The 27828-nt window shown below is 40.1% G+C and overlaps 1 protein-coding gene across 8 annotated transcripts in view; it reads right to left on the bottom strand.

Moving 5' to 3' along the window:
- The window catches only part of DLG1 (discs large MAGUK scaffold protein 1), a 254396-nt gene extending 226994 nt beyond the window's left edge, over positions 1 to 27402 (bottom strand). For 4 of the 8 annotated variants that reach the window (XM_079766513.1, XM_079766510.1, XM_079766515.1 and 1 more), the window contains exons 1-4: positions 25830 to 26272; positions 25304 to 25352; positions 24480 to 24611; positions 10803 to 10969 (exon numbers count right to left, since the gene is read on the bottom strand). In XM_079766513.1, the coding sequence (XP_079622639.1) occupies positions 10803 to 10969; positions 24480 to 24611; positions 25304 to 25322 (318 nt within the window). In that variant the 5' untranslated portion in view covers positions 25323 to 25352; positions 25830 to 26272. Of the gene's footprint in view, positions 1 to 10802; positions 10970 to 24479; positions 24612 to 25303; positions 25353 to 25480; positions 25694 to 25829; positions 26273 to 27238 lie in introns of those variants that run through there. The other 4 variants (XM_079766514.1, XM_079766517.1, XM_079766511.1 and 1 more) reach the window with 3 other exon arrangements.
- Positions 27403 to 27828: the final 426 nt, after the last annotated feature.

The raw sequence follows: 27828 nt of genomic DNA, 5'->3' as shown, positions 1-27828 counted from the left end.
CTTCCTCTCTGTAAAAAATCAATAAAATATATTTAAAAAAAAAAAAAAGCAGGAGAGCCTAAGGAAGTTTTGGGACACTATGAAACGAAACAATATCCGCATAATAGGGGTGCAGAAGGAGAGGAAACAGAGCAAGGAATAGAAAACCTGTTTGAAGAAATAATGACAGAAAACTTCCGTGATATTGGAAAGAAAAAAGTCATACAAGTTCAAGAAGCACACAGAGTCCCAAACAAGATGAATCCAAAAAGACTGACACCAAAGAAACATCAAAATTAAGTTGGCAAACATCAATGAAAAAGTAAGAATCTTAAAGGCTGCCAGAGAGAGACAGAAAGTTACCTATAAGGCATCTCCCATTATACTATCAACTGATTTCTCAACAGAAACACATCAGGTCAGAAGGGAATGGAATGAAATATACAAAGTGATGCAAAGCAAGGAACTGAATCCAAGAATACTATACCCAGCAAGGCTATCATTCAAAATTGAAGGTGAAATCAGGAGCTTCACAGACAAAAAAGGGCTAAGGGAGTTTATTACCACCAACCCAGCAATGCGAGAAATGCTAAAGGGACTGCTGTAAAAAGAAATAGGAAGGGAAGAAGAGAAACAAAGGCATAAAAAATAAAAATGGGGATATAAAATACATGGATTAAATGCTCCAATCAAAAGACATAGGGTAGCTGAGTGGATAAGAAAACATGAACCATATATCTGCTATCTATAAGAGACCCACCTCAGAACAAAGGGCTCACACAAACTGATAGTGAAGGGATGGAAAAAAAATTTTCAGGCAAATGGAAATGAAAAAAAAAAAAAAAGCTGGGGTAGCAATACATATAGCTAATCAAATAGACCTCAAAGTGAAGGCCATAACAAGAGATAAAGAGGGCCACTTCATAATACTAAAGGGAGCAATTCAACAAGAGACTCTAACTCTGGTAAACATATATGCACCCAATGTAGGAGCACCCAAATACATTAAAAAAACACACAACCTTTTGGAAGATATCAAGGGTGAGATCAACAGCAATACAATCATAGTAGGGAACTTTAATAACCCATTGACACCACTGGATTAATCCTCTAAACAAAAAATCAGCAAAGAAACATCAATCCTAAATGACTCACTAGATCAGATGGAATTGACATCTTCAAAACATTTCACCCGAAAGCTACAAAATATACATTCTTCTCAAGTGCACATGGAACATTCTCAAAGATAGACCACATATTGGGACACAGGCAAAGTCTCTTCAAATTCAAGAAGATAGAAATCATATCAAGCATCTTCTCAAATCACAATGGCATAAAAAAAAAACCAACTACAGTAAAAACAATGAAAAGAAATCAAACACTTGGAGGCTACATGGCATGCTATTAAACAATGATTGAGTTCCCAAAGAGATCAAAGAAGAAATAAAAAGCATCCTGGAAACAAATGACAATGAAAACACAACAATCCAAAATCTCTGGGACACTGAAAGCAATTCCGAGAAAGAAGTTCACACATAGCTCTATAGGCCTATCTCAAAAAAGAAGAAAAGATGGTAATAAATTATCTAACTCTACAACTTAAAGAATTAGAAAGAGAGCAACAGAAAAAGCCCAGAGTAAGCAGAAGGAAAGAAATAATAAAGATCAGAGCAGAAACAAAGGACATAGAGACCAAAAAAACAATACAAAAGATCAATGAAACTAAGAACTGGTTCTTTGAAAGGATAAACAAGATTGATGAACCTCTAGCCAGGCTCACCAAGAAACAAAGATAGAAGACTCAAATAAACAAAATCAAAATGAAAGATGTGAAGTAACAACAGACCCCAAAGAAATATAAAGTATTGTAAAAAAAAAAAAAATACAATACTCTGAACAACTCTACTCCAACAAACTGGACAACCTACACGAAATGGACATATTCTTAGAAAAATAAAAGCTTCCAAAACTCAATCAGGAAGAATTAAAAAACCTGAATAGGCTGATAACTACCAATGAAATTGAAGCAGTAATCAAAAACCTTCCAGCAAACAAAAGTCCTGATGCAGACGGCTTTACAGGGGAGATTTACCAAACATTCAAAGAACTAAAACCTATCCTCCTCAGACTATTCCAAAAAATTCAAGAGAAAGGCACATTTCCAAGCTCTTTCTATGAAACCAACATTACCCTAATTCCAAAACCAGATAAAGACACTACAAAGAAAGAGAATTACAGGCCAATATCCCTTGATAAACATAGATGCTAAAACCCTCAACAAAATTCTAGCAAATCAGATCCAGCATTACATTAAAAAACTCATACCCCATGACCAAGTGGGATTTATTCTGGGGATGCAAGGCTGGTACAATATCCGGAAATCAATAAACGTGATACATCACATAAACAAACTGAGAGACAAAAGTCACATAATCATATCAATTGATGCAGAAAAAGCACTTGACAAAATCCAACACCCTTTCTTGATAAAAAATCTCAGCAAGGTGGGAATAGAGGGATCATACGTCAACATACTAAAAGCCTATATGACAAACCTACAGCCAACATCAGCCAACAGGAACAAGACAGGGATACCCACTTTGACCACTCCTGTTCGACATAGTACTGGAAGTGCTAGCCATAGCTATCAGACAAGAAGAAATAAAAGGCATCCAAACTGGAAAAGAACAAGTAAAACTGTCATTATTCACAGATGACATGATATTGTACATAGAAATCCCTAAAGACTCCATCAAAAAACTACTAGACTTAATAAATGAATTTGGCAATGTAGCAGGATACAAAATTAACACCCAGAAATCTATTGCTTTTTTATACACCAATAATGAACTCACAGAAAGAGAAACTAAAACAACAATCCCATTTACCATTGCACCAAAAAAATTAAGATACCTAGGAATAAACTTAACTAAGAAGGTAAAAGACCTGTACTCGGAAAACTACAGGACACTGAAAAAAGAGATAGAGGAAGACATAAACAAATGGAAGAATATGCCATGTTCATGGATTGGTAGAATTAACATCATTAAAATGTCCATACTACCCAAAGCAATTTATAAATTCAATACAATCCCCATTAAAATACCAATGGCATATTTCACAGACCTATAACAAATGTTCCCAAAATTCATATGAAATAAAAAAAGACCCCGAGCAGCCACAGAAATCCTGAGAAAGAACAAAGTTGGAAAGATCACAATACCGGATATCAAGCTAAATTATAAAACCACTGTTCTCAAAACTGCCTGGTACTGGCACAAGAACAAACATATAGACCGTTGGAACCGAACAGAGAACCCAGAAATTGAGCCAAGCCATTATGCTCAATTAATATTTGACAAAGGAGGCAAAAACATACAATGGAGTCAAGAGAGTCTCTTCAATAAATGGTGTTGGGAAAATTGGTCAGATAAATGCAAAAAAAATGAAACTAGATCACCAACTTACAGCATCCACAAAAATAAACTCAATATGGATAAAGGACTTAAACGTAAGACAGGAAACCATAAAAATCTTAGAAAAATCCATAGGCAGCAAAATATCAGACATAGGTTGTAACAATATCTTTACAGATATAGCTCCTAGGGCAATGGAAGTTAAGGAGAAAAATAAACAAATGTGACTACATCAAAATAAAAAGCTTCTGCACAGCAAAAGAAACCAACAAAACAACAAGAAAGCCCACCACATGGGTGAACATATTTGCCAATGTTATCTCCGATAAGGGTTTAATCTCCAAAATTTACAGGGAACTCATACAACTTAACAAAAGGAAAATAATCCAATCAAAAATTGGGCAAAGGACCTAAAGAGACACTTCTTGAAAGAGGACATAGAGAAGGCCAAGAGACATGTGAAAACATGCTCAAAGTCACTAATCATCCAAGAGATGCAAATTAAAACAACAATGAGGCATCACTTCACACCTGTCAGAATGCTACCATCAACAAATCAACAAATGACAAGTGCTGGCCAGGATGTGGAGAAAAGGGAACCCTAGCACACTGCTGGTGGGAATGCACACTAGTGCAGCCATTATGAAAAATCGTATGGAGTTTCCTCAAAAAATTAAATATGGAACTGTCATTTGACTCAGTGATCCCACTTCTAGGAATATATCCTAAGAAACCCGAAATACCAATAAGAAAAAATGTATGCACCCCTATGTTCATAGCAGCACAATTACAATAGCTAAGACCTGGAAACAGCCCAAGTGCCCATCAGTAGATGAGTGGATAAAAAAAGCTGTGGTACATTTATAACATGGAATACGATGCAGCAATAAAAAAGAAAAATCTCTTCCCTTTTAGACAACATGGAGATGACCTGGAGAGTATCATGCTAAGTGAAATAAGTCAGTCAGAGAAAGACAAGTATCACATGATCTCACTCATATGCAGAATCCAAGTAACAAAATAAACTGATGAACAGAACTGATCCAGAGATATGGAAGCATGAAACAGAGTGTGGAATCCTGGAGGGAAGGTGGGGGAGGATGGGTGGGTGGGAGGTAATCAACCAAACACCTTGTATGCACAACATATGGACAAAGACAATGGGGCAGTAAAGGCCTGGGTTGGGGGGAGGGGTGGGTTGGAGAGGGTCAATGGGGGAAAAAGGAGGATATATGTAATACTTTCAACAATAAAGAATTATTAAAATAAAACAAAATAAAACTGGAATTAAGTGAGACAACATTGTCAAGTTGGTGGTGGGAGAGGAAGTTCAGACTAGTGTCTCTGACATACTGTCTTTGAGAAACAGAGACATTCTGGCAGAGAAATAAAGCATCAGAAAGCACAGTAAGAACCCTAGGGGCACTGATGAAAATAGGAAAAGGAGCTGACCACCAAAACATGGGATTGTAAATAATTCTGAAGGCAAGAATTCAAGATTTCAACAATTCATGAGATTGTACTGCAAAATTTTGTCAGATGTAAGATTGGAGCATCATCTTGTTCACCGAAGGGTGGCAGGTTCTATCCCCAGTCAGGGTGCATATCTCACTAAAATCAGTAAATATATCCTTAGGTGAGGATTAAAAACAAAAAGGATTGAGATGGAGCTCTGCTTCAAAAATATAGAATTATAGGATAGATGGTACCAAAGATAAGAAATGTACTAAATTTGAACATGGACTGATAATAGCACTGTATCAATTTTAAATTTCCTTAGTCTGATAATTACATACTAGATGTTTTTTTAGAAATGTTCATAAAATAGAAAATTTTTAAAAATTTTAGGAAAATGTCCTTCTCTTCAAAGGAGATACATACTGAAGTACTTAAGAATAAAGCAATTTGCTCTCAAGTGGTTCAGCAGAATTTTTTTAAGTTTATATATATGTGTGTGCGTGTGCAGAGAGCAAGAAAATGTAACAAAAATGGCAGTTTATAATTCTTTTAATTTTTCTGTAGATGTAATGTGTTTCAAAATAATTTTTGAGATTGAAAAAGCCCCAAATGACAGTAAAATATAAGTCCCAGAAGAAAGGTACAAAGTACTTACTAAATAAAAATCTCTCAATCCACTGTGATAGTTTTTTAAAAGAGAGAACAAGAAAAAGTGGTGGAACTTATAAGCCACCTTTGAAAGGGATTATTGCACAAGCTCTACTCTAAAAGCTAGTCTTTAAAAGAAAATATAAGCTTTATCTTGTTTTTGTAGGAGGAACAAAGGTTCATCCCTAGTTAATGAAGAAAAGTACTTTTTTCAGGAGAATACCAACTAATAAATAAGATGAACTGATAAAATTAGGAAAGGAAATCAACATTTTGAAACTACTAATGAAGGGAGTGATTCAGGCAAGGATCATCCTCTCTAATAAAATGGTAATATGCAAATTAACCATCACTCCGCTACATAAGCCACGCCCACCAGCCAAGCCACGCCCACCAGCCAATCAGGACGAGTATGCAAATTAACCCCATCCAAGATGGCTTCAGCCACAGAGAGCAAGGTTTCCCAGGTAACAGAGCGAGCCAAGCTTTCCCATAGCCGTTGCAGGCCTAAGCCTCCACTCAAGCTACAAAGTTTCAATTATAGAAGGTAAACAAATTCAAACCAATGGCGGCAGAATGGAGCTTGAGAGAGCAGGTCAGGGTTGCCGGTGGCAACAGGGGAAGCAAAGCTTTCCGCACACCCTGGCTGGGCTCACCCGCTTAAGGCTACAAAGTTTCAATTGTAGAAGGTGAATTAACTGCCACAGAAATGGCTGCCGCCCCGGAGGGAGCAGCAGGCTTGGCTCCGCTCCAGGCTACAAAGTTTCAATTGTAGAAGGAAAATAAATTCCAGATACCAGGGCCTCCACTTGGGTGCCAGGGGGCGTGGTCAGCCTGCAAACCACCACAGGCCCCTCACTCAGGCCGCCCCACGCCCCAAGGGAACCCCACCCTGATCCGGAACACCCTTCAGGGCAAACCAGCTGGCCCCCACCCATGCACCAGGCCTCTATCCTAATAAAAGAGTAATATGCAGATTGACCATCACTCCAACACACAATATGTCTGCCCCCATGTGGTCAAAGATCCTGCCCCCATGTGGACACAAGATGGCCACTACAAGATGGCCAGCAGGGGAGGGCAGTTGGGAGGCACCCGGCCTGCAAGGGAGGGCAGTTGTGAGGGACCAGGCCTGCAAGGGAGGGCAGTTGAGAGGGACCAGGCTTGCAAGGGAGGGCAGTTGGAGGTGATCAACCCTGCAGGAGAGGGCAGTTAGGGGTGACCAGGCTGGCAGAGGAGGGAAGTTGGGGGCAAACAGGCTGGCAGGGGAGCAGTTAAGCATCAACCAGGTTGGCAGCAGAGTGGTTAGGGGGTGATCAGGCTGGCAGGCAGAAGTGGTTAGGGGCAATCAGGAAGGCAGGCAGGCAAGCAGTTGGGAGCCAGCAGTCCTGGATTGTGAGAGGGATGTCCGACTGCCCGTTTAGGCCCGATCCTAGTGGGACCGGGCCTAAACGGGCAGTCGGACATCCCTCCAGGAGTCCCATATTGGAGAGGGTACAGGCTGGGCTGAGGGACAACCCCCGCCGTGCACGAATTTCATGCACCGGGCTTCTAGTTAATGAGTAAGGTAAAAATTCACTCAATATAAGGTGTTGGAAGTACTACCCCCTAGATACTTAATAACTACAAAGAGAAAAATATACCTATACAATGGAGGATCTGGAGGTCACCACCCCTAAGTAATCAAGCATCAGCACAAGTGCAACAACCTGATATTCTATGCTTCCTAATGTAATACAATGTGAAGTACAATATATAATCATGAAGTCTGCTTCCCAAAAATAAGTCTAATCAACTTTTACATCTACCTTGTTACCAGAAATACAGGACTTAGTGGAATGACTTAAACACAAGGCAACAAACTAAACAAATACAGAATGTGTGGTATTCTATAAAATAGCTAGCATAGTCTCTTCAAAAAGTTAATGCCATTTAAAGGGGGTGCGGAGGTGGGGGGGCTATTCCACCAGGTCATAAGGGAGTAGAGACCTATACCAGATTTAGTATGTGCCCTCACAAGTCATTCCAATGTCTGCCTCCAAACTGTCACATTTGCCTTCGCCTTAGCAGCCTTAGCAACACCTTGTGCCTCTGGACTCTTGTCCACCTCTCATCTCTCACCTCCTCACTTGGAACTTTCCTGTTAACCACAAAACTAAAAACCACATTCCCTGCACCCAACAAATCCACATCCCTAAAGTTCAGGGGAACTGATGCCAGTAGATAAATTCTTTCCCTTTCTTTCCTTCGATAGATGGCTTCTCAGGGATGCAAGTTATATATTTATGATTTGTGCACCTTTATGTACAAATAATACAAAGTACTTCAATAATTTTTAAGTCAGTGTTTAGAGGACTTCAGATTAAACCTAGTAGACTAAATATATGCTTTTAACTCTACTATCTCCTAAAACTGTACATAAATTAAAGCAGATGGATTGTTTTAAAGCATTAAATCACAAGGTCAAAAGGGAAAGGAGATGCCCTCCCTACATTACTCAGATAATTTCCCTCCCCTGAAGATGAACTCAGAAGGGCTGAAATAGAGAGCCTGGAGACAGCAGGGACAACTGAAAACAAGAGTACATTACTGAAAGTGGGCTAAGTGTATAATATTTCAGACATATCTAACCTCTCACTTTTTTCAGTTATATTATACTTGCTGCTATGCAACCTGCTTTCAATAATTGAACAACACATAGTGGATACACAGATAATATTTTTATGCCTGCTATTTTATACTGTATTAAGTGGCTACACCATAATGTATTTATCCAGTTTCTTACTGATATTTATATTTGTTCCTTGTTGGTTTTTACTAATATCAAATATTGCAATGAACATGCACATACATACACACACACACACACACACACACACACACACACACACACTGATCTGAAGAGGTTTCCTGAGAGGGTTGGAAATTAGTCCTTTTCCATAAATATGACAACTTCCCCCCAGTTTATAATTTCTCATTTTATTGTATCTTTCAAGATACAGAAGTTCTATAATCAAAGTTCAAACAATCAAAGTTTGTGAAGCCCACAAACAAATTCTACAAAGTCAGCATTCTTAACCTTTCCTTTTAATTTTTCTGGGTTTTCTTTGTTGTCATGCTTAGAAAAGCGTTCCTTATCCAAAAATCATTTAAAAGTTTATTTTTATATTTTCATTTTTTAAAATATCTATATGTTTTTTATTTCAGAGAGGACGAGAGAGGGAGAGATAGAAACATCAATGATGAGAGATAATCATTGATCAGCTGCCTGCTGCATGCCCCCCACTGGGGATCAAGCCCGCATGTGCCCTTGACCAGAATTGAACCCAGGACACATCAGTCCACAGGACGACACTCTACACTGAGCCAAACTGGCTAGGGCTATAATTGCATTTTTTTAACCTTTGAATCTTTGATCCACTTTAAATGTACTATATTATCAGGAACAGGATTACCATAGATTGAATTTAAATGTCCCCCAAAATTCATGTTGAAATTTTAAGCCCAAATGCAATGGTATTAGGAGGTACTTAGGTCATGAGGGTGAAGCCTTCATTAATGGTATCAGCATCCTTATAAAAGAGACCCCAGAATGCTCCCTCACTCTTTCCTTAATGTGAAGACACATTGAGAAGATGGCTGGCCACCTATGAACCAGGAAGTGGGCTCTCCCTAGACAACGAATCTGCTGGTGAGTTGATCTTGGACTTCCCACACTCCAGAAGTGTGAAAAATAAATTTGTGTTGTTTATAAGCTATCCAATCTATAGTATTCTGTTATAGCAGACATGATAGTGCACCTTTTTCTGTTGGAATTTCTCATTAAATTAGACAATTTCTCTTACCCCTACTTGCATCTTGCTTCCTTTCAAATACTCTACCTTACAATCTCTAAAAGTAGCACACTTCTTTTAGAATTAGGATTGTTTTTATGAAAATGACACATGCTCATCATTTTTTTAAAAAGTAATAAAGTGTAAATAAGAAAAAAAATCATCACCCAGAAACAATCATTCATATTAAACCAATATTATTCCAAACATCTCTCTAGACATATGTACAAAGTAAAGGGCACACATACCAAAAACAAAAAAAGTTATATGAAAAGGGCATATAACCATATCACTTTAAAAATCCAATTGTATTATTAGTTAACATTTAAAAACTCTATTTGAAATGGACTAGCATAAGCACAAATGATATATCAACTAAAGGGAATGGAAACTAAAATTATCCAAGAGAAAGTGATGAAAAATATAAAACAGGAAAATAAGGACACATAGAAAATACTACACTAGACTCTCTAATCAAAGGGAAACACAAGGACATATCAAGATTAGTAAAGAGAACTGTGAATTGGGTTTTAAGAGGTCTGAAATCTCAAGGTAGACTTTCCCAAACTAGCTGAATAAGCTGGGTCTCAGTTTTTCTTCTGGATCTCAGTTTCCTCATCTTTAAAATGAAGGAGAGGGATAAAATGTTTTCTGATTTTTCTTGCTCTAAAATTCCATTCTGTTACGTAACATAAACAAGAAACTGAGAAACTGTCTCCTTCATTGCCAAAGGGCTGTCTGATTGCTGCCCACCACTACTTGTTCCTGATTTATTGCACACCAAACAGAAGCTGATTCAATTTTCCAGGCAATTCTCTAGTACTAACTACAAGGGACTAGAATCATATTCAGTCAGACAACCACCTTCAAATGACTAATGTTTCTCAGACAGAATCTTCATTATAAAATGCTTCATATCTCTGTTATGTCACGTCTAACTCTACCAGCAACAATATATAACAAAAAAGAACATTATGAAAATGGTTATGAAAACTCGACAGTTTTAATTATAGAAAAACATAGAAACCAATTTGGACCTTTAGACTTATTGGTCAGTCTCTAAAATTTTAATAATACAATACTTCAGGACAATAAACAGAATCCTTGGGATAAATTTAGCAAGTAAACTGCCCAGGACTACAAAACCATATTCAATTTCTAAGAAAGAATACCTGAGCAAAACCATTTTTTCAAAGTACATATAGTTTCTATCTAATTATCACACAGACAGAGCCTCACTGAAGTCTATCATGCAAAGTATTTTTTAATAGTCTAAAGCCAGTTATTTCACACCTCAAACCATTTTAAGACCAGGGCACCAGAGATCCTGAGCTTTTCTTTTCAAACATATTTTTAATCCTATCCTCTTTATTCCATTATAAATAGTAGTTCCGCAAAGTGATCATTTTAATAAAATGAAAAAACTTAGCAGCCCTAAACAGCTTAAGGGAAAAAATTTTTATCTTACCTCTATACTAGGGCTAAGGCTGCTTGGCAGTGTTTCTGAAGTCACAGTAGTGCTTGGAAGGCTGGAAATTTCCCAAGTATTCACAGGCTGTATTGGTTCAGACTGCTTTGAACGATCTATACATTTTGGATTATCCAGTAAGGTCACTTCATAAAATTCTTGAATATCTACAGGTGAGGAAAGGAAAAACAGTATTTATATTTTCTAATTAAACTATGCATTTCTAAAACAACATAACCCAAAGGTAAAAATTTTACTCTATATTAGCATAGTAAGTCCAACCTTACAGCATGCTTAAACAGTAAATATGTTTCACTGTATTATATCAGAAGCATATCAGAACCTGCAGGGCGCAATGTAAAAGTCATAGGCTTTTTACACTTCAAAGTCAGTACACTTTTTACACTTCAAAGTCAATAAAATACCTACTTTTTCACCAATTAGCTACATATTTAGGCAAGTTACTTAACCTCTGATAACTTGCCTCTTATCATTATGAATTGTTACAAGGACTGAATAATACACATAAAGTGCACAATGGCACATAATAAGCTCCTAATAGAGAGCAGCTAATATTATTATAAATTCTGCATATATGACTTATTACTGATATTTTATATCTTTGTACCACCAATATCCAGGCTGGGCATGTAAACCTCTTAAGTGGTTTTAATGGCTCTTCTAATCAAACGATAACAAAACAAAAAATAAATGAAAATCAACAAACTAGAAGCATTTTTAGATCTCTAGTCTGAATATTTAGAAATAGCTAAGTTAAATAGTTTATATTATTTTAGAAATAATCAGTTAAAGGTATGACAAAACTTTAAAAGAAATCATAAACATACTAATAGCAGCACAGGATAATTTAGAATATCATGTTACTTCTTATCAGCTGGAAATTATATAAGCTTGATACATTAACACTGATTATTCATGCTGCTCAGAAGCTCTGAGTGTTACGACAGTTCTTTATTCACCTACTGGTTTAATTTTGAATTGATTTTTTTTTAAAGGAGGGAAATTATTATCAGCAAGGGTGGGTATTATTCTGTATAGAAGTATCATACACAATAACTATAAATAACATAGATGGAATAACTTTTACTTCTTGTTTCTCAGAATGATGAAAAGATTAGTATTTCCTTTAAAAACATGTGAAGACAGTAGAGACAAAGTAACTCCCTTTTCAGTTATAATAACCAGTGGAATTGTACAACTTTCTAAGTAAAGGGCTAATAAAAACTAACGTCTACACAATAAAGAAAATAACTTACTTCAAAGGGTGTCAAGAATATTACCAGAAAAAATTGATGTGAAAGCATTTATAAATCATAAATCACTATATAAAACTATTCACATAACCACCACGAAAATAAAAAACTCAAATTCAGAGCACTGGCTACAAAGTGTTCTTACCAAAATTTGTTTAACCTGAACCTAAAGCAAGTCTTTAAAATCAACGTCTAGTTCACAGGAAATAAAGGGGATAGAGGAACAAATTATATGACACCAGAAAAGCAAGCAACAAAACAAATTGATAAGGGGATGTTCTACAAGAAAACTGGCCTGGTTTCTGTAAAAAATTAGTATCATGATAGAGAAAAAGTGTTTGAAAGCAAGCATTTTTCTGTATAAGAGAAATGAAAAAGACATAGCAACCAATTACAACATCTGAGCCTTGACTGGTATGTGTGGTGGGAAGAAGCGAGAGGAGCTATAAAATACATTGTAACAATTTGGAAATTTAAATATGGACTATTTTCCAGAAAATATTAGGGAATTTTTTTTGTAGAAGATATATGTGTGAGAGTATGTATTTATTTATGTAGTAGGGCACATATTTCTATATATGTAAGATATATATTTTATATGTGTAGGAAATATCCTATACTAGAGGCCCAGTGCATGAATTTATGCATCAGTGGGGTCCCTCAGCCTGGCCTGTGGGATCAGGCCAAAACCAGCTCTCCGACATCCCCCAAGGGGTCCCAGATTACAAGAAGGCACAGGCCAGGCCAAGGGACCGCACACATGCACTAATTTGTGCACCGGGCCTCTAGTATATTTATAACTATCAAGAGAGAGGGGGGAGAGATAGACAGACAAACACAGGTATTTCCTACTAAAAAAAAAATAACAACACGAAGAAAATGCAGAACTCCTAGTATAGTATTCTGCCTCAAGAGCACTAAATGAGTGTTAAATAATTGGTTAGTTACCAATCTTAAGATAAGTAACCCACATCACTACATAAAATTATTACTGTAAATCAAATTTCAAATCTTAAATTTCTATGTGACCTTTTATTCTATAATTAACTAACAAACACCGCTGTATTCACCCTTCAATAACATCTCTAATGAAAATCTGGACCATTGCTGTCCAGAAGAACTTTCTGCAATGATAAAAATGCTCTATAGTTGCCCTAGTTGTGCTAGGTTTTGCTCAGAGGTTAGAGTGGCTGGTTTGATTCTGGTCAGGGACACACACTAGTACTAGTACCTAGGTTGTAGGCTCTATCCCCATCCTTAGTCCGGGCTATTGCAGGAGGCAACCAATTTTACTCAGCTTATTTTGGGTGTTTTACTCAGCTTATTTTGTCTTAAGCCTGATATTGTTTAAATAATATGAATATTTGGTTCTCTAGTCCAGTGGTCACCAACCTTTTGGACCTCGCAGACCACCAGTGGTCCGGACCACCAGTTGGCGATCACTGCAAAACAAATACAGTTCTCTCACATTGATGTTTCTCTCTCTGCCTCTCCCCCTTCCTTCCACTACCTCTAAATATGGTGGCTAATAACTACATTATCACTATTGAACACTTAAAATGTGAGTAGTGTGACTGAGGAACTGAATTTATCATTTCATCTAGGTTTAATTAATTTAAATAGCATATTTGGCTAATGGCTACCATACAGGACAACTGAGATCTAGACTAATATAACTCAGAGTAACATTTTACTACCTGGTACGGTTAAGGAACAAAGTGTTCCCTACATAAATTTTTCAAAAGTTCATTTGCATCTAGCTACTAGCAATTGAAATGCCTTAAATCTAGGTCTTATATTCATCTATCAAACAGGCCTCTCTAGTTTGCTATATCTGAGCTCCCAAGGACTAGAGCAGCAGTTGACAACTGGTGGTCCACGGAGGTCCGAAAGGTTGGCAACTGCTGGTTTAAGGAAACCTTTGGAGCAGTGATCGCCAACTGGTGGTCCGGACCACTGGTGGTCTGCGAGAACCAAATATTCATATTATTTAAACAATATCAGGCTTAAGACAAAATAAGCTGAGTAAAACACCCATTAGGATAGCTAGTATCATTAACAAAACAGAAAACAGTCTTGATGAGGATGTAGAGAAATTAAACCCTTGTGCATTGTTAGTAGGAATATAAAATTATGCAGCTACTGTAGAAAAACAGTATAGTGGTCCTTCAAAACATTAAACATAGAATGACCATTTGACCCAGCAATTCAACTTCCAGGTATATAACAAAAAGAATTGAAAGTAGTGATGCAAAACAAATACAGTTCTACTTCAGAAATATTGCAAGTTTGGTTCCCAACCACCACACAAAAGCGATTATCCCAAGACAGTGAATATTGCGATGAAATCCATCACAAAAATATTTGTTTCCCAGTGTATATAGTTACGCTTACACTACACACAGACAAGCACATGAAAAAGTGCTGCACATGTCATCAGGGAAATGCACATTAAAACAATGAGATACCACTCTACATCTATTAGCATGGCCAAATTACAGAACACTGACAACACCAAATGCTGGCAAGGATATGGAGCAACAGGTACTCTAATTTGTTGCCACCCACTTTGGGAGACAGTTAGGTAGTTTGTTACAAAGCTAAGCATACTCTTACGGTACAATCCAGCAATTGCACTCCTGGATATTTACCCAAATAAGTTGAAAACTTAAATGTCCACACAAAAATCTATACACATGTATTTGTAGCAGCTTTATCATAACTTCCAAAACTTGGAAGCAACATAGATATACTTCAATAGGTGCAAAGATAAACTGGTACATTCAGACAATCAATATTATTCAGTATTAAAAAAAAAAAGAGCTATCAAGCCATAAAAGGATGTGGAAGAACTTTAAATGTATATATTACTAAATGAAAGAAGCCAATCTGAAAAGGCTACATGATGAGTGATTCCAACTATATGACATCCTGAAAAAGGCAGAACTATGGAGACAGCAAAAAAAGATCAGTGACTATCAGGGGTTAGAGGCAGGAAAGGGATGAACAGGCAGAGTACAGAGGATTTTTAGGGCAGTGAAACTACTCTGTATACTATAATGGTGGATACATGTCATTATACATTTGTACAAACCTATAAAATGTACAACAGAGTGAACACTAAGGTAAACTACGGACTTTGGGTAATAATGATGTTGCCCATGTAGGTTCGTCAACTGTCACAAATGTACCATTCAGGTGGGGGATGTTGATAATGGGGAAGGCTATGTTATGTGTTGGGGCAGGGAGTATATGGGGAATCTCTGGACCTTTCTCTCAATTTGCTATGAACCCAAAACTGTTCTTAAAAATAAAGTCTGTAAAAAAAAAAAAGATATGAGCTAACTACCAAACCATGAAAAGACAGAGAAACCTTAAATACATGTTGCTAAGTGAAAGAAGCCAATCTGAAAGGCAAACTATGGAGATAATAAAAAGATCATTGGTTGCCATGGGTTCTGGGGGAGGGAGGAAGAAATGAACAGGTGGATCACAAGAGATTTTTAGGGCAGTAAAACTACTCTGTATGATACTAAAATGGTGGATACATGTGCTAAAGCAACAAATGTGAATGTCAATTTTATCACACAAAAAGTGAACCCCAATGTAAATTATGAACTTTAGTCAATAACAATATATCAATATTGGCTTATCAACTGTAACAAATATACCACACTAGAGCAAGACGTTAATAATAGGGGAAGGGGGTAGGGGGTGATGATGATATGGGAACTCTGTATTTTCCAATCAAATTTTCTGTAAACCTAAAACTGCTGAAAAAAAATAAAGTCTAATAATTTAAGAAAACGTACAACGGAGCATAATAAGTAACAAATTCTGTTTTAAAAAGCAATCTCATACTTTATTTCAAAATACTTTCCAATCTAGCCCTGGCCAGGTGGCTCAGTTGGTTGGAGCATCATCCTGTGAAACTAAAGGTTGCGGGTTCAATTCCTGAGGTGCCCTGACATACCTAGGTTATGGATTTGATCCCGGTCAGGGCATGTACAGAAGGCAACCGAACGATGGTTGGTTTGTTTTTTCTCTCACTCTCAAATCAATTTACACACATACACACTCAGGTGAGGATTAAAAAAATAATAATAATAATTTCTAATCTATTAAAGATTTAAATGTTAAAAATAGAAGCCATGAAAGAATTTAAATCCTACCTAATACTAGACAAATATGCAAATTGACCGTACCTTCGCTATGCCCGCGATTGGCCAGGAGGCGCGGGGTGGACGGGACTCGGGGTGGCCGGGGGGCCGATTGGGCCGGTGGGACGCTGAGCTTGCGTCGCCAGCGGCGGCTCGAGCTCAGCGTTTGCACCATGGCTGTGCTGCAGCACAGAAGGGGCCTCTGGGGCAGCGAGCCCACGTCCTGCCGCGGACCATCAAAAGTGGGGGAGCTGGGTGCCTGTCCGCTCCGGCACCAGGCCTTTCAGAAGCCTCTGCCGCGCCTGAGGCTTCTGAAAGGCCTGGTGCACCAGCGGACAGGCACCCAGCTCCCTTGTGATCGAAAGCGGGGAGCTGTGTGTCCGCTCCAGCACCAGCGGACCCCCTGCCATCAAAAGCGGGAAGCAGGTTGCTAGCAGTGTCCGCAGAGCGTGCTAGGCTTTGTGAGACAGTGGATATGGCCTGGATGGCAGGTTAGGCCTAAGGGACCCTACACGTGTATGATTTAATCATGCACTGGGCCTCCAGTATAATAATAATCTTGGGGATAGGAAAGCCTTTCTAATCATGGTACTAAGAGCAGAAAGCGCACGCACACACACTCAACTGGTAAATCTAACCATATATAAACATACCTGTGTGTTTTTTAAATGAAAGTTTAAGAACAAATGACAAACAAGGGAAATTAGTTGCAACTTACCTGGCGGGTAGAGTTAATATCTCTAACAGATTGTATACCTCTAAGAAAAAAAGTGGAGAAAAGGTGATGGGAGGGACAAATGATATGAACAAACAATTCACAAAATAAATTAAAAGAAACAATGTAGGAAAAGTCTGACATAACTGGTCATTTCTTTAATCAGAGAAACACACAATAAAACATCAAAAAAGACTAAATATATATTCTACATATCAGAGTAAAAAGTATTAAAAAGATGAATAATACTCCATATTGTTTAAGGTATAGTGAATTAGTCGTTCTTCTACATACTGCCTAAAAATTTGAATCTATAAAACACTTCTAAGGGTAATTTAATGAATTACATCAAAAGCCTTTTTAAATTCATATCCCCTTATACCTAGCAATTCATTTCTAGAAAAATATCCAAAGGATATAATAAAGGATGCAGAAGAGGCATATACAAATGCAATATTATCTATAACTAGAGGCCCGGTGCACGAAATTCGTGCACGGAGGGGGGTTGTCCCTCAGCCCAGCCTGTACCCTCTCCAATATGGGACCCCTCGAGGGATGTCCCACTACCCGTTTAGGCCCGATCCCACCAGGATCAGGCCTAAACGGGCAGTCGGACATCCCTCTCACAATCCAGGACTGCTGGCTCCCAACTGCTTGCCTGCCTGCCTTCCTGATTGCCCCTAACCACTTCTGCCTGCCAGCCTGATCACCCCCTAACCACTCTGCTGCCAGCCTGTTTGCCCCCAACTTCCCTCCTCTGCTGGCCTGGTTACCCCTAACTACCCTCTCCTGCAGGGTTGATCACCTCCAACTGCCCTCCCTTGCAAGCCTGGTCCTTCTCAACTGCCCTCCCTTGCAGGCCAGGTGCCTCCCAACTGCCCTCTCCTGCTGGCCATCTTGTGGTGGCCATCTTGTGTCCACATGGGGGCAGGCTCTTTGACCACATGGGGGCAGCTATATTGTGTGTTGCAGTGATGATCAGTCTGCATAGTACTCTTTTATTAGATAGGATAGAGGCCTGGTACAGGGGTGGGGGCCAGCTGGTTTGCCCTGAAGGGCGTCCTGGATCAGGTGGGGGTTCCCTTGGGGTGTGGGGCGGCCTGAGCGAGGGGCCTGTGGTGGTTTGCAGGCCCAGCCACGCCCCCTGGCAACGCAAGCGGAGGCCCTGGTATCTGGAATTTATTTTCCTTCTACAATTGAAACTTCGTAGCCTGGAGCGGAGCCAAGCCTGGGGCTCCCTCGGAGCGGCCGGCAGCCATTTGTGTTGGGGTTATAATTGAAACTTTGTTGCCTTAAGCAGGTGGGCCCGGCCAGGGTGTGCAGAAAGCTTTGCTTCCCCTGTTGCCGGCGGCAACCCTGGCCTGCTCTCTCAAGCTCCATCCTGCCGCCATTTGTTTGAATTTGTTTACCTTCTATAATTGAAACTTTGTAGCTTGAGTGGAGGCTGAGGCCTGGCAAGGGCAGGCGGAAAGCTTGGCTTTCTCTGTTACCTAGGAAACCTTGCTCTCTGTGGCTGTAGACATCTTGGTTTGGGTTAATTTGCATACTCGCTCTGATTGGATGGTGGGCGTGGCTTATGGGTGTGTTGGAGGTATGGTCATTGCATATTTGTCTATTATTAGATAGGATTCCAAAAAATTATATGCCTAAATGCTCCTAGGACATCATTAATAAAACTACAGTAAATCTATACAATGTAAACACAGTCATTTAAAATTGCACAAATCTACTGAAATGGAAAGATATTAAATAATAAATTTTGTGATATAAAAATAGTTAATATGGCCCTAGCTGGTTTGGCTCAGTGGATAGAGCGTTGGCCTGTGGACTCAAGGGTCCTGAGTTCGATTCCGGTCAAGGGCACATGCCCAGGTTGTGGGCTCGAGCCCCAGTAGGGGGTGTGCAAGAGGCAGCCAATCAATGATTCTCTCAACATTGATGTTTCTATCTCTCTCTCCCTCTCCCTTCCTCTCTAATATCAGTAAAAATATATTTTTAAAAAGTTAATATGGATAATACGGAAGTCACACTATATGCACTTGGGCAAATTCACCTACAGCACCTCCTTCTACCAAAAAAGCTAACATTCTACCTGTCAGACCACCCCCAGTAAGTGAATGTCACAAATAAAAAATTAGAAGGGTGAAGACTGTTGCCTCATATAGTGTCCATTTTCATGCACCTCTCATAATGTGAGCACCTCTCTGTATCTTACTGTGCTGAGAATGATTTTAGAATCAGCTTTTAGTACAAGAGGTTACTTAATCACAAGCCAACTACTTCATCTATTGCTCAACTGAAGAAAAATTTATTTCTTTCCACTAGAGGAAAAAACAATTGTATTTTAGTTAATGAGAGACAGTGTTAAATTCCGGAAAATTTTTCAAGGATAATTTTAATCTGATGGGATTTTTCACTTTAAACACTGATTTTAAGTATCAATTCCCATGAAAGAAACAATTGTATTTGTGCAGGTAGTTTGCAAAATGGAAGTGCATATGTATACACAAAGAATAACATTCTAAAACGATATTCACCCTATGGAACAAGGAGGAGAGAAGGCTGAATGAACACTGAACATAACCCTGCCATTTAGAGAGAAAAAATTGTATCAGTTAATTGACTAAAAGCAAGTACAATGTTTTTATTAACTAAGAGAGACAACTGTCAAATCTACTCAAGCACAGATTCACTTTTTTCTTCTAAGCCAATGTACATTTAAATAGCCTTTTTGATCACCAAAGAAAAGAATATCATATAAAACATAATCGTATTACAATTTGTGCTTCACACACTAGAAACAGGAAAAATGTCAAGCCAGTATCCAACAATAAATTACTTTACTTTAAATACTATTTGACTAACAGTCATAGGGTATTCACATACATATTCTTTAAAACAAGGTGTGTATCAAAAGGAACTAGAGCTTCTCAGAAATGGCTGATTCCAAGGCTGGGGCAGGATATGTACAAGTGAACCTAGAATATCATGTTATGCCAAAAGTAAGAAAATGCTTTAAAAAATGATAGGGGCATGTCATAAGGACAAAAGAACAAGTTTGTGAGGGCTCCCACCAGATAAATCTGAGACAATCTGAGCACCAAAAATATTAAGGATAGTAATAAATTATCAATTATTGAAATAGATACATCAACAGATGGACAGATAAATAGATGGGGGAGAAGGGCTCTTAATTACAGTAAGATGCCAAGTTTTAATTGGAAAATGCGGAGGAGTGCTACTTTTATAAAACTGTTATTTTGAACATAGTAAAAACTGGTTCAGGCAAGCATCATCAATGAATGCTAAATTGTAAGTGACAATTTTGCTGAAAAGCAATCTATACTAATAAAAGGGTAATATCCTAATTAGACCGGATAGACCGGATGTCTTCTGGGTGTCCTTCCGGATAAAGCCATAGCGGCAGCAAGGGCCGAGAGCGTGGCAGCAGTAGCGGGGTTATGGGGGCGGTGCCTTCCCCTGATCAGCGGGGTCACCTCCTGCAGAGGGAGGCCAGACTGTGGCTTAGGCCTAAGCCATCAGTAGGACATCCCCTGAAGGCTCCCAGACTGTGAGAGGGGGCAGGCCGGGCTCAGGGACCCCCCTCTTCCCCCAGAGCATGAATTTTTGTGCACCAGGCGTCTAGTCTATATATATAAAAGCCTAAGAGACTGGACGACCAGACAACCAGCCAGTAGCTATAATGCAGACTGCCCACCAGGGGGCAGACGCTCAATGCAGGAGCTGACCCCTGCTGGTCAGTGTGCTCCCACAGTGGGAGTGCAGGAACGCCACTCAGCTGACGGGCTGCTGATGGCTGGCAAGCGCAGCTGCGGCAGCACTAGCCTTTCCTGCAGACACTCCCCCTGCAGGCGCAGCAGGGCTGGGATGAGCGGGAGTAGCTCAGGCTCCTCCCCAGCAGCTTGCTGCTTCACGCACTACTTCATGCTCTGTGGGATCGACGTGGACAAGCTGGCGGGTAAGGCCGGGCTGCATGGGCGCAGAGGCCCACTGATCCCTGCAGGCCAGGCTGAGGGACCCCACCAGTGGATGAATCTGTGCACTGAGCCTCTAGTTTGCTTATAAAATGCAAGGGAATAAAACAGTAATTGTAGAGTAATGAGATAACACCTTAACTGGGTGATCAAAAGTAACAACATCAATGAAGGGCAGAAGACGTATACCATACCTCTGGATGTACAGAACCCTATAGAATACATAACCTACATCTAATGATGAGCAAGCATAAGAAAAACCCAAAATGAGAAACAATATATAAAAAAATAAGAGTAATGGAGAACTGTGTTCTTCAAAAATGTCAATGTTATAAAAGATAAAGGAAGAATATGGAAATGTACCCAGATTAAAGGACACTAAAAAGACATGACACCTAAATGCAATACTTCGTCCTAGACTAGATAGAGTACTGAAAAAATAATTAGAAAAGGAAAAATTCAGTAGAGAAATTTGACCCTATATAAATGAAATAGCTTAAACTACAAGAAATATTTATAGATGCTTTACAGATGTGATTAAAAGGTTCTAAAGAGAATTCAACCAGATTCAACATAATCAAAGCACTGCTTCAGAGCAGTAGTAAATGAAACTATTAACAAGCAATTTAATTCAATCAAAACCACCAACTAAAAATTTTATAAAATTTTCCTACAATTCCATAAAATTTTAGCGAATATATTAGTTGATCCACATCCATAAATGTTTTCCTTTCTCAAACCTAACCTGCAAAGTTACACACACACAGCAACAGACTAAAATATAACATTACTGGAACCAATAACAAGTCAAAAAATCTAAGAAATTCTGACATTTTACCATTATACCTGGAAATTCACCCTTTGCTTACTAAGTTAAATACGCTTTTCAAAATACATAAATTCCATCATCATGAACATTCATTCACCTTCAAAGTAAAAAAAAAAAAAAATACCACTGACCCTACAGATCAATATCTATGTTAAGCATGATTGTTGTTAGTGGTCTTTATCACATTAAAATATTCAGCCCTAACTGGTTTGGCTCAGTGGATAGAGCGTCCGCCTGTAGACTGAAGGTTCCAGGTTCGATTCCAGTCAAGAGCATGTACCTTGGTTTGGGGCACATCCCCAGTAGGGGGTGTGCAGGAGGCAGCTGATCCATGTTTCTCTCTCATCGATGTTTCTAACTCTCTATCCCTCTGGCTCCACAATTTAGCATCCTTGGGCAAAAGACGTCATTTCTCAGTGCCTCAGTTTTCTAATCTATAAAATGGTATAATCATCTCATAGGTGAATATATACCTCATAGGATTATGATAACTAAACAGATGCTCAATAAATGTTAGCCATTATTTCTGTTTACACACACTTAAAAGTGTCATATTCTGATATGCGTTAAGATGGCTTCTATGGAAAACAGTATGATAGTTCCTCAAAAATTAAAAAATATAACTACCATATGATCCTGCAATGTTGATTTACAGGTGTAAAGTACATTATCACACTATTGCAAAAATAATGGTGTAGGTGCAGAGGAAAATGAAATTGACCTAAATATTTTCAAACACTGAAAAAAGTAATAAAGGCTAATAAATTAATCTAAATTCAGCAAATAGAAAAGAATGCACATATTTGTTAACAATTCAATTACAGAATGTAAACACACGAAAACCTCTACTAAATCAACCTGTTTCAAAATTCCTAAAATGTATTACTTTCCTTAAACCAAAATCTGATACCACATCCCCCCCAAAAAATTAAAATATAAGTAAATCTAAATATCAAAGTAAATTCACAACCAATGAAATTCTGCAAGACAAAAATTCACAAATATAACCTTCATAATTAGAAAACTAATTCTATCAGAATTCAATTATGAATAAGAATAGATAAAAACATTCAAAATACGCAAGGCAGAATATGTTAAAAAAAAAAATTTCTCCAAACAGCAAATCTACCTCCAATCTACAGAGAAATCTAAGCATAGACTGTTTGGTTACTTCACTAAGCAACTAATTTTCTTAAGTTGCAGACTTCACACAGAGAAGAACTGCATCTGTCTATCTATGTCTACAACTATATGTAAACGAGGACTTAATACTCATACTATTTTTTTAAACAGTTACCCCACAAAATAAAACATTCCTAGGTTTAATGTTGGTTTAGAAAACCAAATAACAAAAAATTATTTTTCCTTTCCTTTTTTTTGCTGTTTTTACAAAAGAATCCAATTTGATCATCCATTTGGACCTTAAACATCAGTTTATAAATTCAAATATAAAATATGTTCATCAGTTTATAGGTAAAAAAAAAAGCAAAATGTGGATAATTTTTTAAAGTAATAGATATATAACAGTTCATTATACTGTTCTCTCTAGTTTTGTATATTTTTTAAAGTTTATAATAATGTTAAATTTTAAAAACTTATTCAGGTGTATTGAGTGGTTTTTAAAATCTTCTTTAATTCTAAAACAAATTTAGTAGAAAATATCAATTTACCAGCAAGTTATTTCTGAGTACACTAACTTGAAGGTGGACCTCAAATCACATCAAAAGTTACTCTATCAACAGATAGATGAGATGTAAAGCCATATCTACTTGGAGGTTACTGAGGAAATAACTATAATGCAATGAAGTATAGGTCTTATTTTAATATGTTATATAGTCAGTGACTAATAAAAAAACCATTTTATTCTTAGAATTAGAGGAGACAAATTTTTAGTTCAGTGGTTTGCACACTTTTCGAGGTAACTGGAGGAGAGGGCCAGAGACCGATCACCTTGTTTTATATATTGAGGATTGTTTACAAAATATGAGATTTTGTTTTAAAAAAGGATCTAGCTACTTTTTTAAAAAGTCTTCAAACCACTATGCCATTGCATCCACATTCTAGTTAATATATTATCTAGAAAAGGTTATATAATTTATGTAGTATCATTAAATTAATGGCAGTGTCAGGAATAGAATGCAGGACTCTTATTTATTCAGTTCTCATTTAAAACAATGCATCACTTCAAATTTAAGTTACAATTAAGAATACAATTCTGTTTCAATTTTCTTGCCTGTAAAATAAGATTGGACAAGATCATCTCTAAGACCATTTTCAGATCTAAAATTCTGAATGCCAAGTTTAAACAGAGGTCTGTGTTAAGGTAAATGAATGTTCTGTTACTCTTCAAACATTTTCAAGACTCCAGAGAACTACAAGTCAAATACGGAAAGCTCAAATACGGAAAGCTAACAGTTACTCAGTCGTTACCTTTAGGGTGCTGAAACATTTTTCTAACTACACCCTCTTTTAATAGATAATACTAGGACAGGAAACATTGTTTTCAAAGATTACTAAAATAATCATAGTGAAAGGCTGCCTTAGATATTTTTAGAAATAATATTGGCCTATCGAAATACATAACTCACTGGATGTTCAAGTCACTGAATGCCTCAAAGAGAACTCTCGTAAGTTTAAGATAAATTAAATCAAAGGAACATTAAGCCTAGCTGACACATAATGGTCACAAAGTTTTGACTCCCACCTATTAAAGCCTGAAAGAGGTTGCTCTGAAATATGTTAATAACCCGTTCTATGGAACTTCTGAGCTGTCTGTCTTCAGTTTGGCTTAGTTTCGAACGATATTCTTCCAGAAGTTGCAATGCTCTCTGGGTATCTGAGGAAAAAAAATAGAGTCTGATTAAAATTATTTTACAAGTAAATATTACACAGTAGCTGTGCAGCAAATGATTCTGCAAGGCATCTATACACTTCCCAAATCCTCCTGGTCAACTGATGCTACTATGTTCATGCACAACTCTATTCCTTAGAATGATTCAAAAAAATTTAAATATATGTCACAGTAGAGAAAGGAGGAAGGTACATAGTTTTAATAAATGTGTACTGGTAGTCTACCACAATAAAAGATCATTTTAATCAAAGTGTTGGTCACAGTTTCAGCTGATCTGATATGCAAAAGCAGAAAAATCTATAATTTGACATTATAATCCAAATATTAACTGTTTCAAAATTATAGTTTTTTTACCAGTATCCCACATTGCTCAAAACAGTGTTTAGTAAGAATGATATCGTGAAATATTAAAACACCAATTCAGAGATTTTTTAAGACGACGTTCAGAGGTAAAATACTGCCTCTCTAGTTTCTAGAAGAGACATCGAGAAAAAGTTTGACGAACATATGGATGTGTCCATCTTCTGAACGATGTGGGGCTTACATTCCCTAAGCAGCAAGGATAGGACTGTGCTGTCTCATTAGAGGTAAACATTAATAAAACACAGCAATTAGCAAACACACACACAGAAAAGCAAGTGCCATCCACCAGAACAGTTCCATTAACACATGCTCACCTTGTTTCCGGACCGGCATTTTCCCCAGAATCAGGAAGAGGGCACACACCTTTAAAAACATGAATCAGAAAAGAAACAGAACTAAAGAAGAGAAGAGAATCGTGGTGAAACTAGCCCTTTCCCTCCCCTAAATCTCAAATCGAAAAACTCCCCGCCCTCTCTGAGTAACCCACCCACCTGGGCAAAGTTTTCCCAAGTGCAAGGCAGAGCCTCCAAGCCCAGCCGTGTCAGTCCTTCCAGAAAGCTTTCACCAGGGGGGTGATCCCGCTGCCAAGGGACAGGAGACCCAGGTCGGCTTCCAAATTCTCCTCGAAAGCTGCCCCCTCTCCAAACGGCGCCGACTGCCTAGACGGGAGGCCACCCCCACCCCGGCACCAGCATGCAGACTCCCCACCGGCGACGGGGATGGGGGGACCAGGCGCTCCGACCCCGAGCCCCTAAGCCAGCGGCGGCTGGAAGTCGCTCCGAGAAAGGCACCGGCGGGGCTCGTCGCCACGCCGTGCCCGGGCCCCCTCCTCTCGCTTGCCTGTCTCCGGGCTCGCTTCCTCCGGGCGACTCCAGCGGGGGCCGGACAGGGCAGCGGCCGCTCTGCGCGACGCCCTCGCGCCCCACATGCACACCTCCGCGGGCCCGCACACCGCCGCGGGCCCCCACACCTGCGGCGCCGCCACAAAGTTCCGGCGAGCAGCGTGCGCTCCGAGCTGGGGTGCGCCCCGGACCGACTCGGGGCGGCTCCCCCGCCCTGCCCCGCTCCACGTCCCCCCGCCCCGCCCGGGACTGGAGGAGCTCAGCTGAGGGGGGGTGAGGGATCGGGGGAGGAGCTCCCCGCGGCCGGCCGCACCCCCGCGGCCTCTTCCTCGTCCTCGGCCGCCGCCTCCTCGCTCGCCGGGGCCCGCTCGCCCGCTCGCCCTCGCCCCTCCTAGCCGTCCCACCCCCGGAACCTCGCCTCCTTCCGCGCCCCCAACCTCTCTCCCCCCAAACTTTCCGCCAAGATGGCGGCCCCGGAGCTGGACGGCCGCGCCCCCACGTGACCGCCTTCCCGGCGCTCGCAGCCAATGGGAAGTGAGGAGGCGGCTCGCGCGGCGCCCCGAGCTCTCCGCGCTCCCTTTGGGTGGGAAGGGGGAGGAGGGCCGGGCGGGGGCTGGGGAGGGGGACGCAGACCCCCGCGCGCGGCACCCCCAGCGACCCTCCTCGCTCGCAGGGGCGGCCAGCGAAGGGGCTCTGAGGACAAAGGCGTGGACACGCAGGCTCCACAGGTGGCCCGGGAAGGCTCGCCTTTCCCTCGCCCTAAGAGCCCACCGGGGCGGCCCGCGGTTTTGAGCGGGCAGCACCCCCGGCTCGAAAGGGTCGGGGTGTCTGGAGACAGATGTGACTTCACCGACACCAGGTCCGAGACACTCTCCGGGACACGCTTTAACCTCACTAAACACGTGCTGTTCTCAACTCCACGTCAGGAGAAAGTGCCTGTCGCCCCCGCGGTGGATCTCCAACCTGGAGAGGCGATCCGCTGGAGGAGTCGCCGGCACCAGCCACGTCAGGGGGCGGGAGAAGGCGGAGCCTGGGAATGGGGGCGGGGGGGGGGAGGGAGAGGTGCTTGGGCCGGGGTACCCTCTCTGCACGGTCTTCCACTTCGTGTGGATTTGTTTTTTTTAAGTTACTCTTTGCCCCTCTGTAAACATTTTGCGGGGGGAGGGGGTTAATTAAAGAAGGGCACGTAAAATGGGGAGATGGGTTACTTGGATCAAAGTTTTAGGGTTTTACTAGTGGATTTTAAAATCTCCGTGATTAATTCCAAGCAAGAATGCATTTTCAGCGTGGGAAGGGAAAACCCGTTCCTTCTTTTACTCTTTCATGCATTCCACCTGGCCTGCGTCTCCCGCCCAGTCTTCAGTCTCAGGTATTGCCCGAGCTCAAGCGGCCCCTTTAAGAACTCACCTGTAGCCACCTGCTCAGAAGCCAAGCCGGTTGAAGTTTCGACTGCACCTCGGAGCGGACAGCAGGCGGGACTGGACCCCGCTCAGGGGCTGAGATACCCAGTTGGTGGAAACAATCTCGCGGAAAGCTCTCCAGGTCACTTCCCGGGTCTTTGAGCTTCTTCTGGATAACAGGGACGTCCCTGCTCTGAGGTACAGAGAGAAGAATTTGCCCAAGGTCACCCAGGATTGGTAACCAAACTGGAAACACGGAGATCGTGCTTTCAAACCCGGAAGACTCTTCCCAGTCAGTAAACTTGACAGCCTTTCACCGAGGCCATATCCCTGGGATAAAAAGGAAAGTCCGGGGAACCTTGTACTGTACCCATAACAGTTACTCGGAGGCATGCTGACCACTGCTTTCACTTTTGGATTGCACCTTGGAACCCAAACTTGTGAGGACCCCCACTGGACCCACTTCCTCAGTTTAAGGTAACGAAACTGAGGTCTAGAGAGAGGGAGCAAACTTGCCCAAGGACATTTATGCTAATCGGTGACAGCAGCCCGGAAACAGGTCTCCTAATTCCATTCCAGGGCTCTTTCCACTGTGAT

This window comes from Cnephaeus nilssonii, assembly GCF_951640355.1.
Source record: "Cnephaeus nilssonii genome assembly, chromosome: 3".
In the NCBI taxonomy this organism is placed as follows: Eukaryota; Metazoa; Chordata; class Mammalia; order Chiroptera; family Vespertilionidae; genus Cnephaeus; species Cnephaeus nilssonii.
The sequence above is the reverse complement of the archived record's forward strand: the minus strand, read 5'-3'. Positions and strand labels throughout refer to the sequence as shown.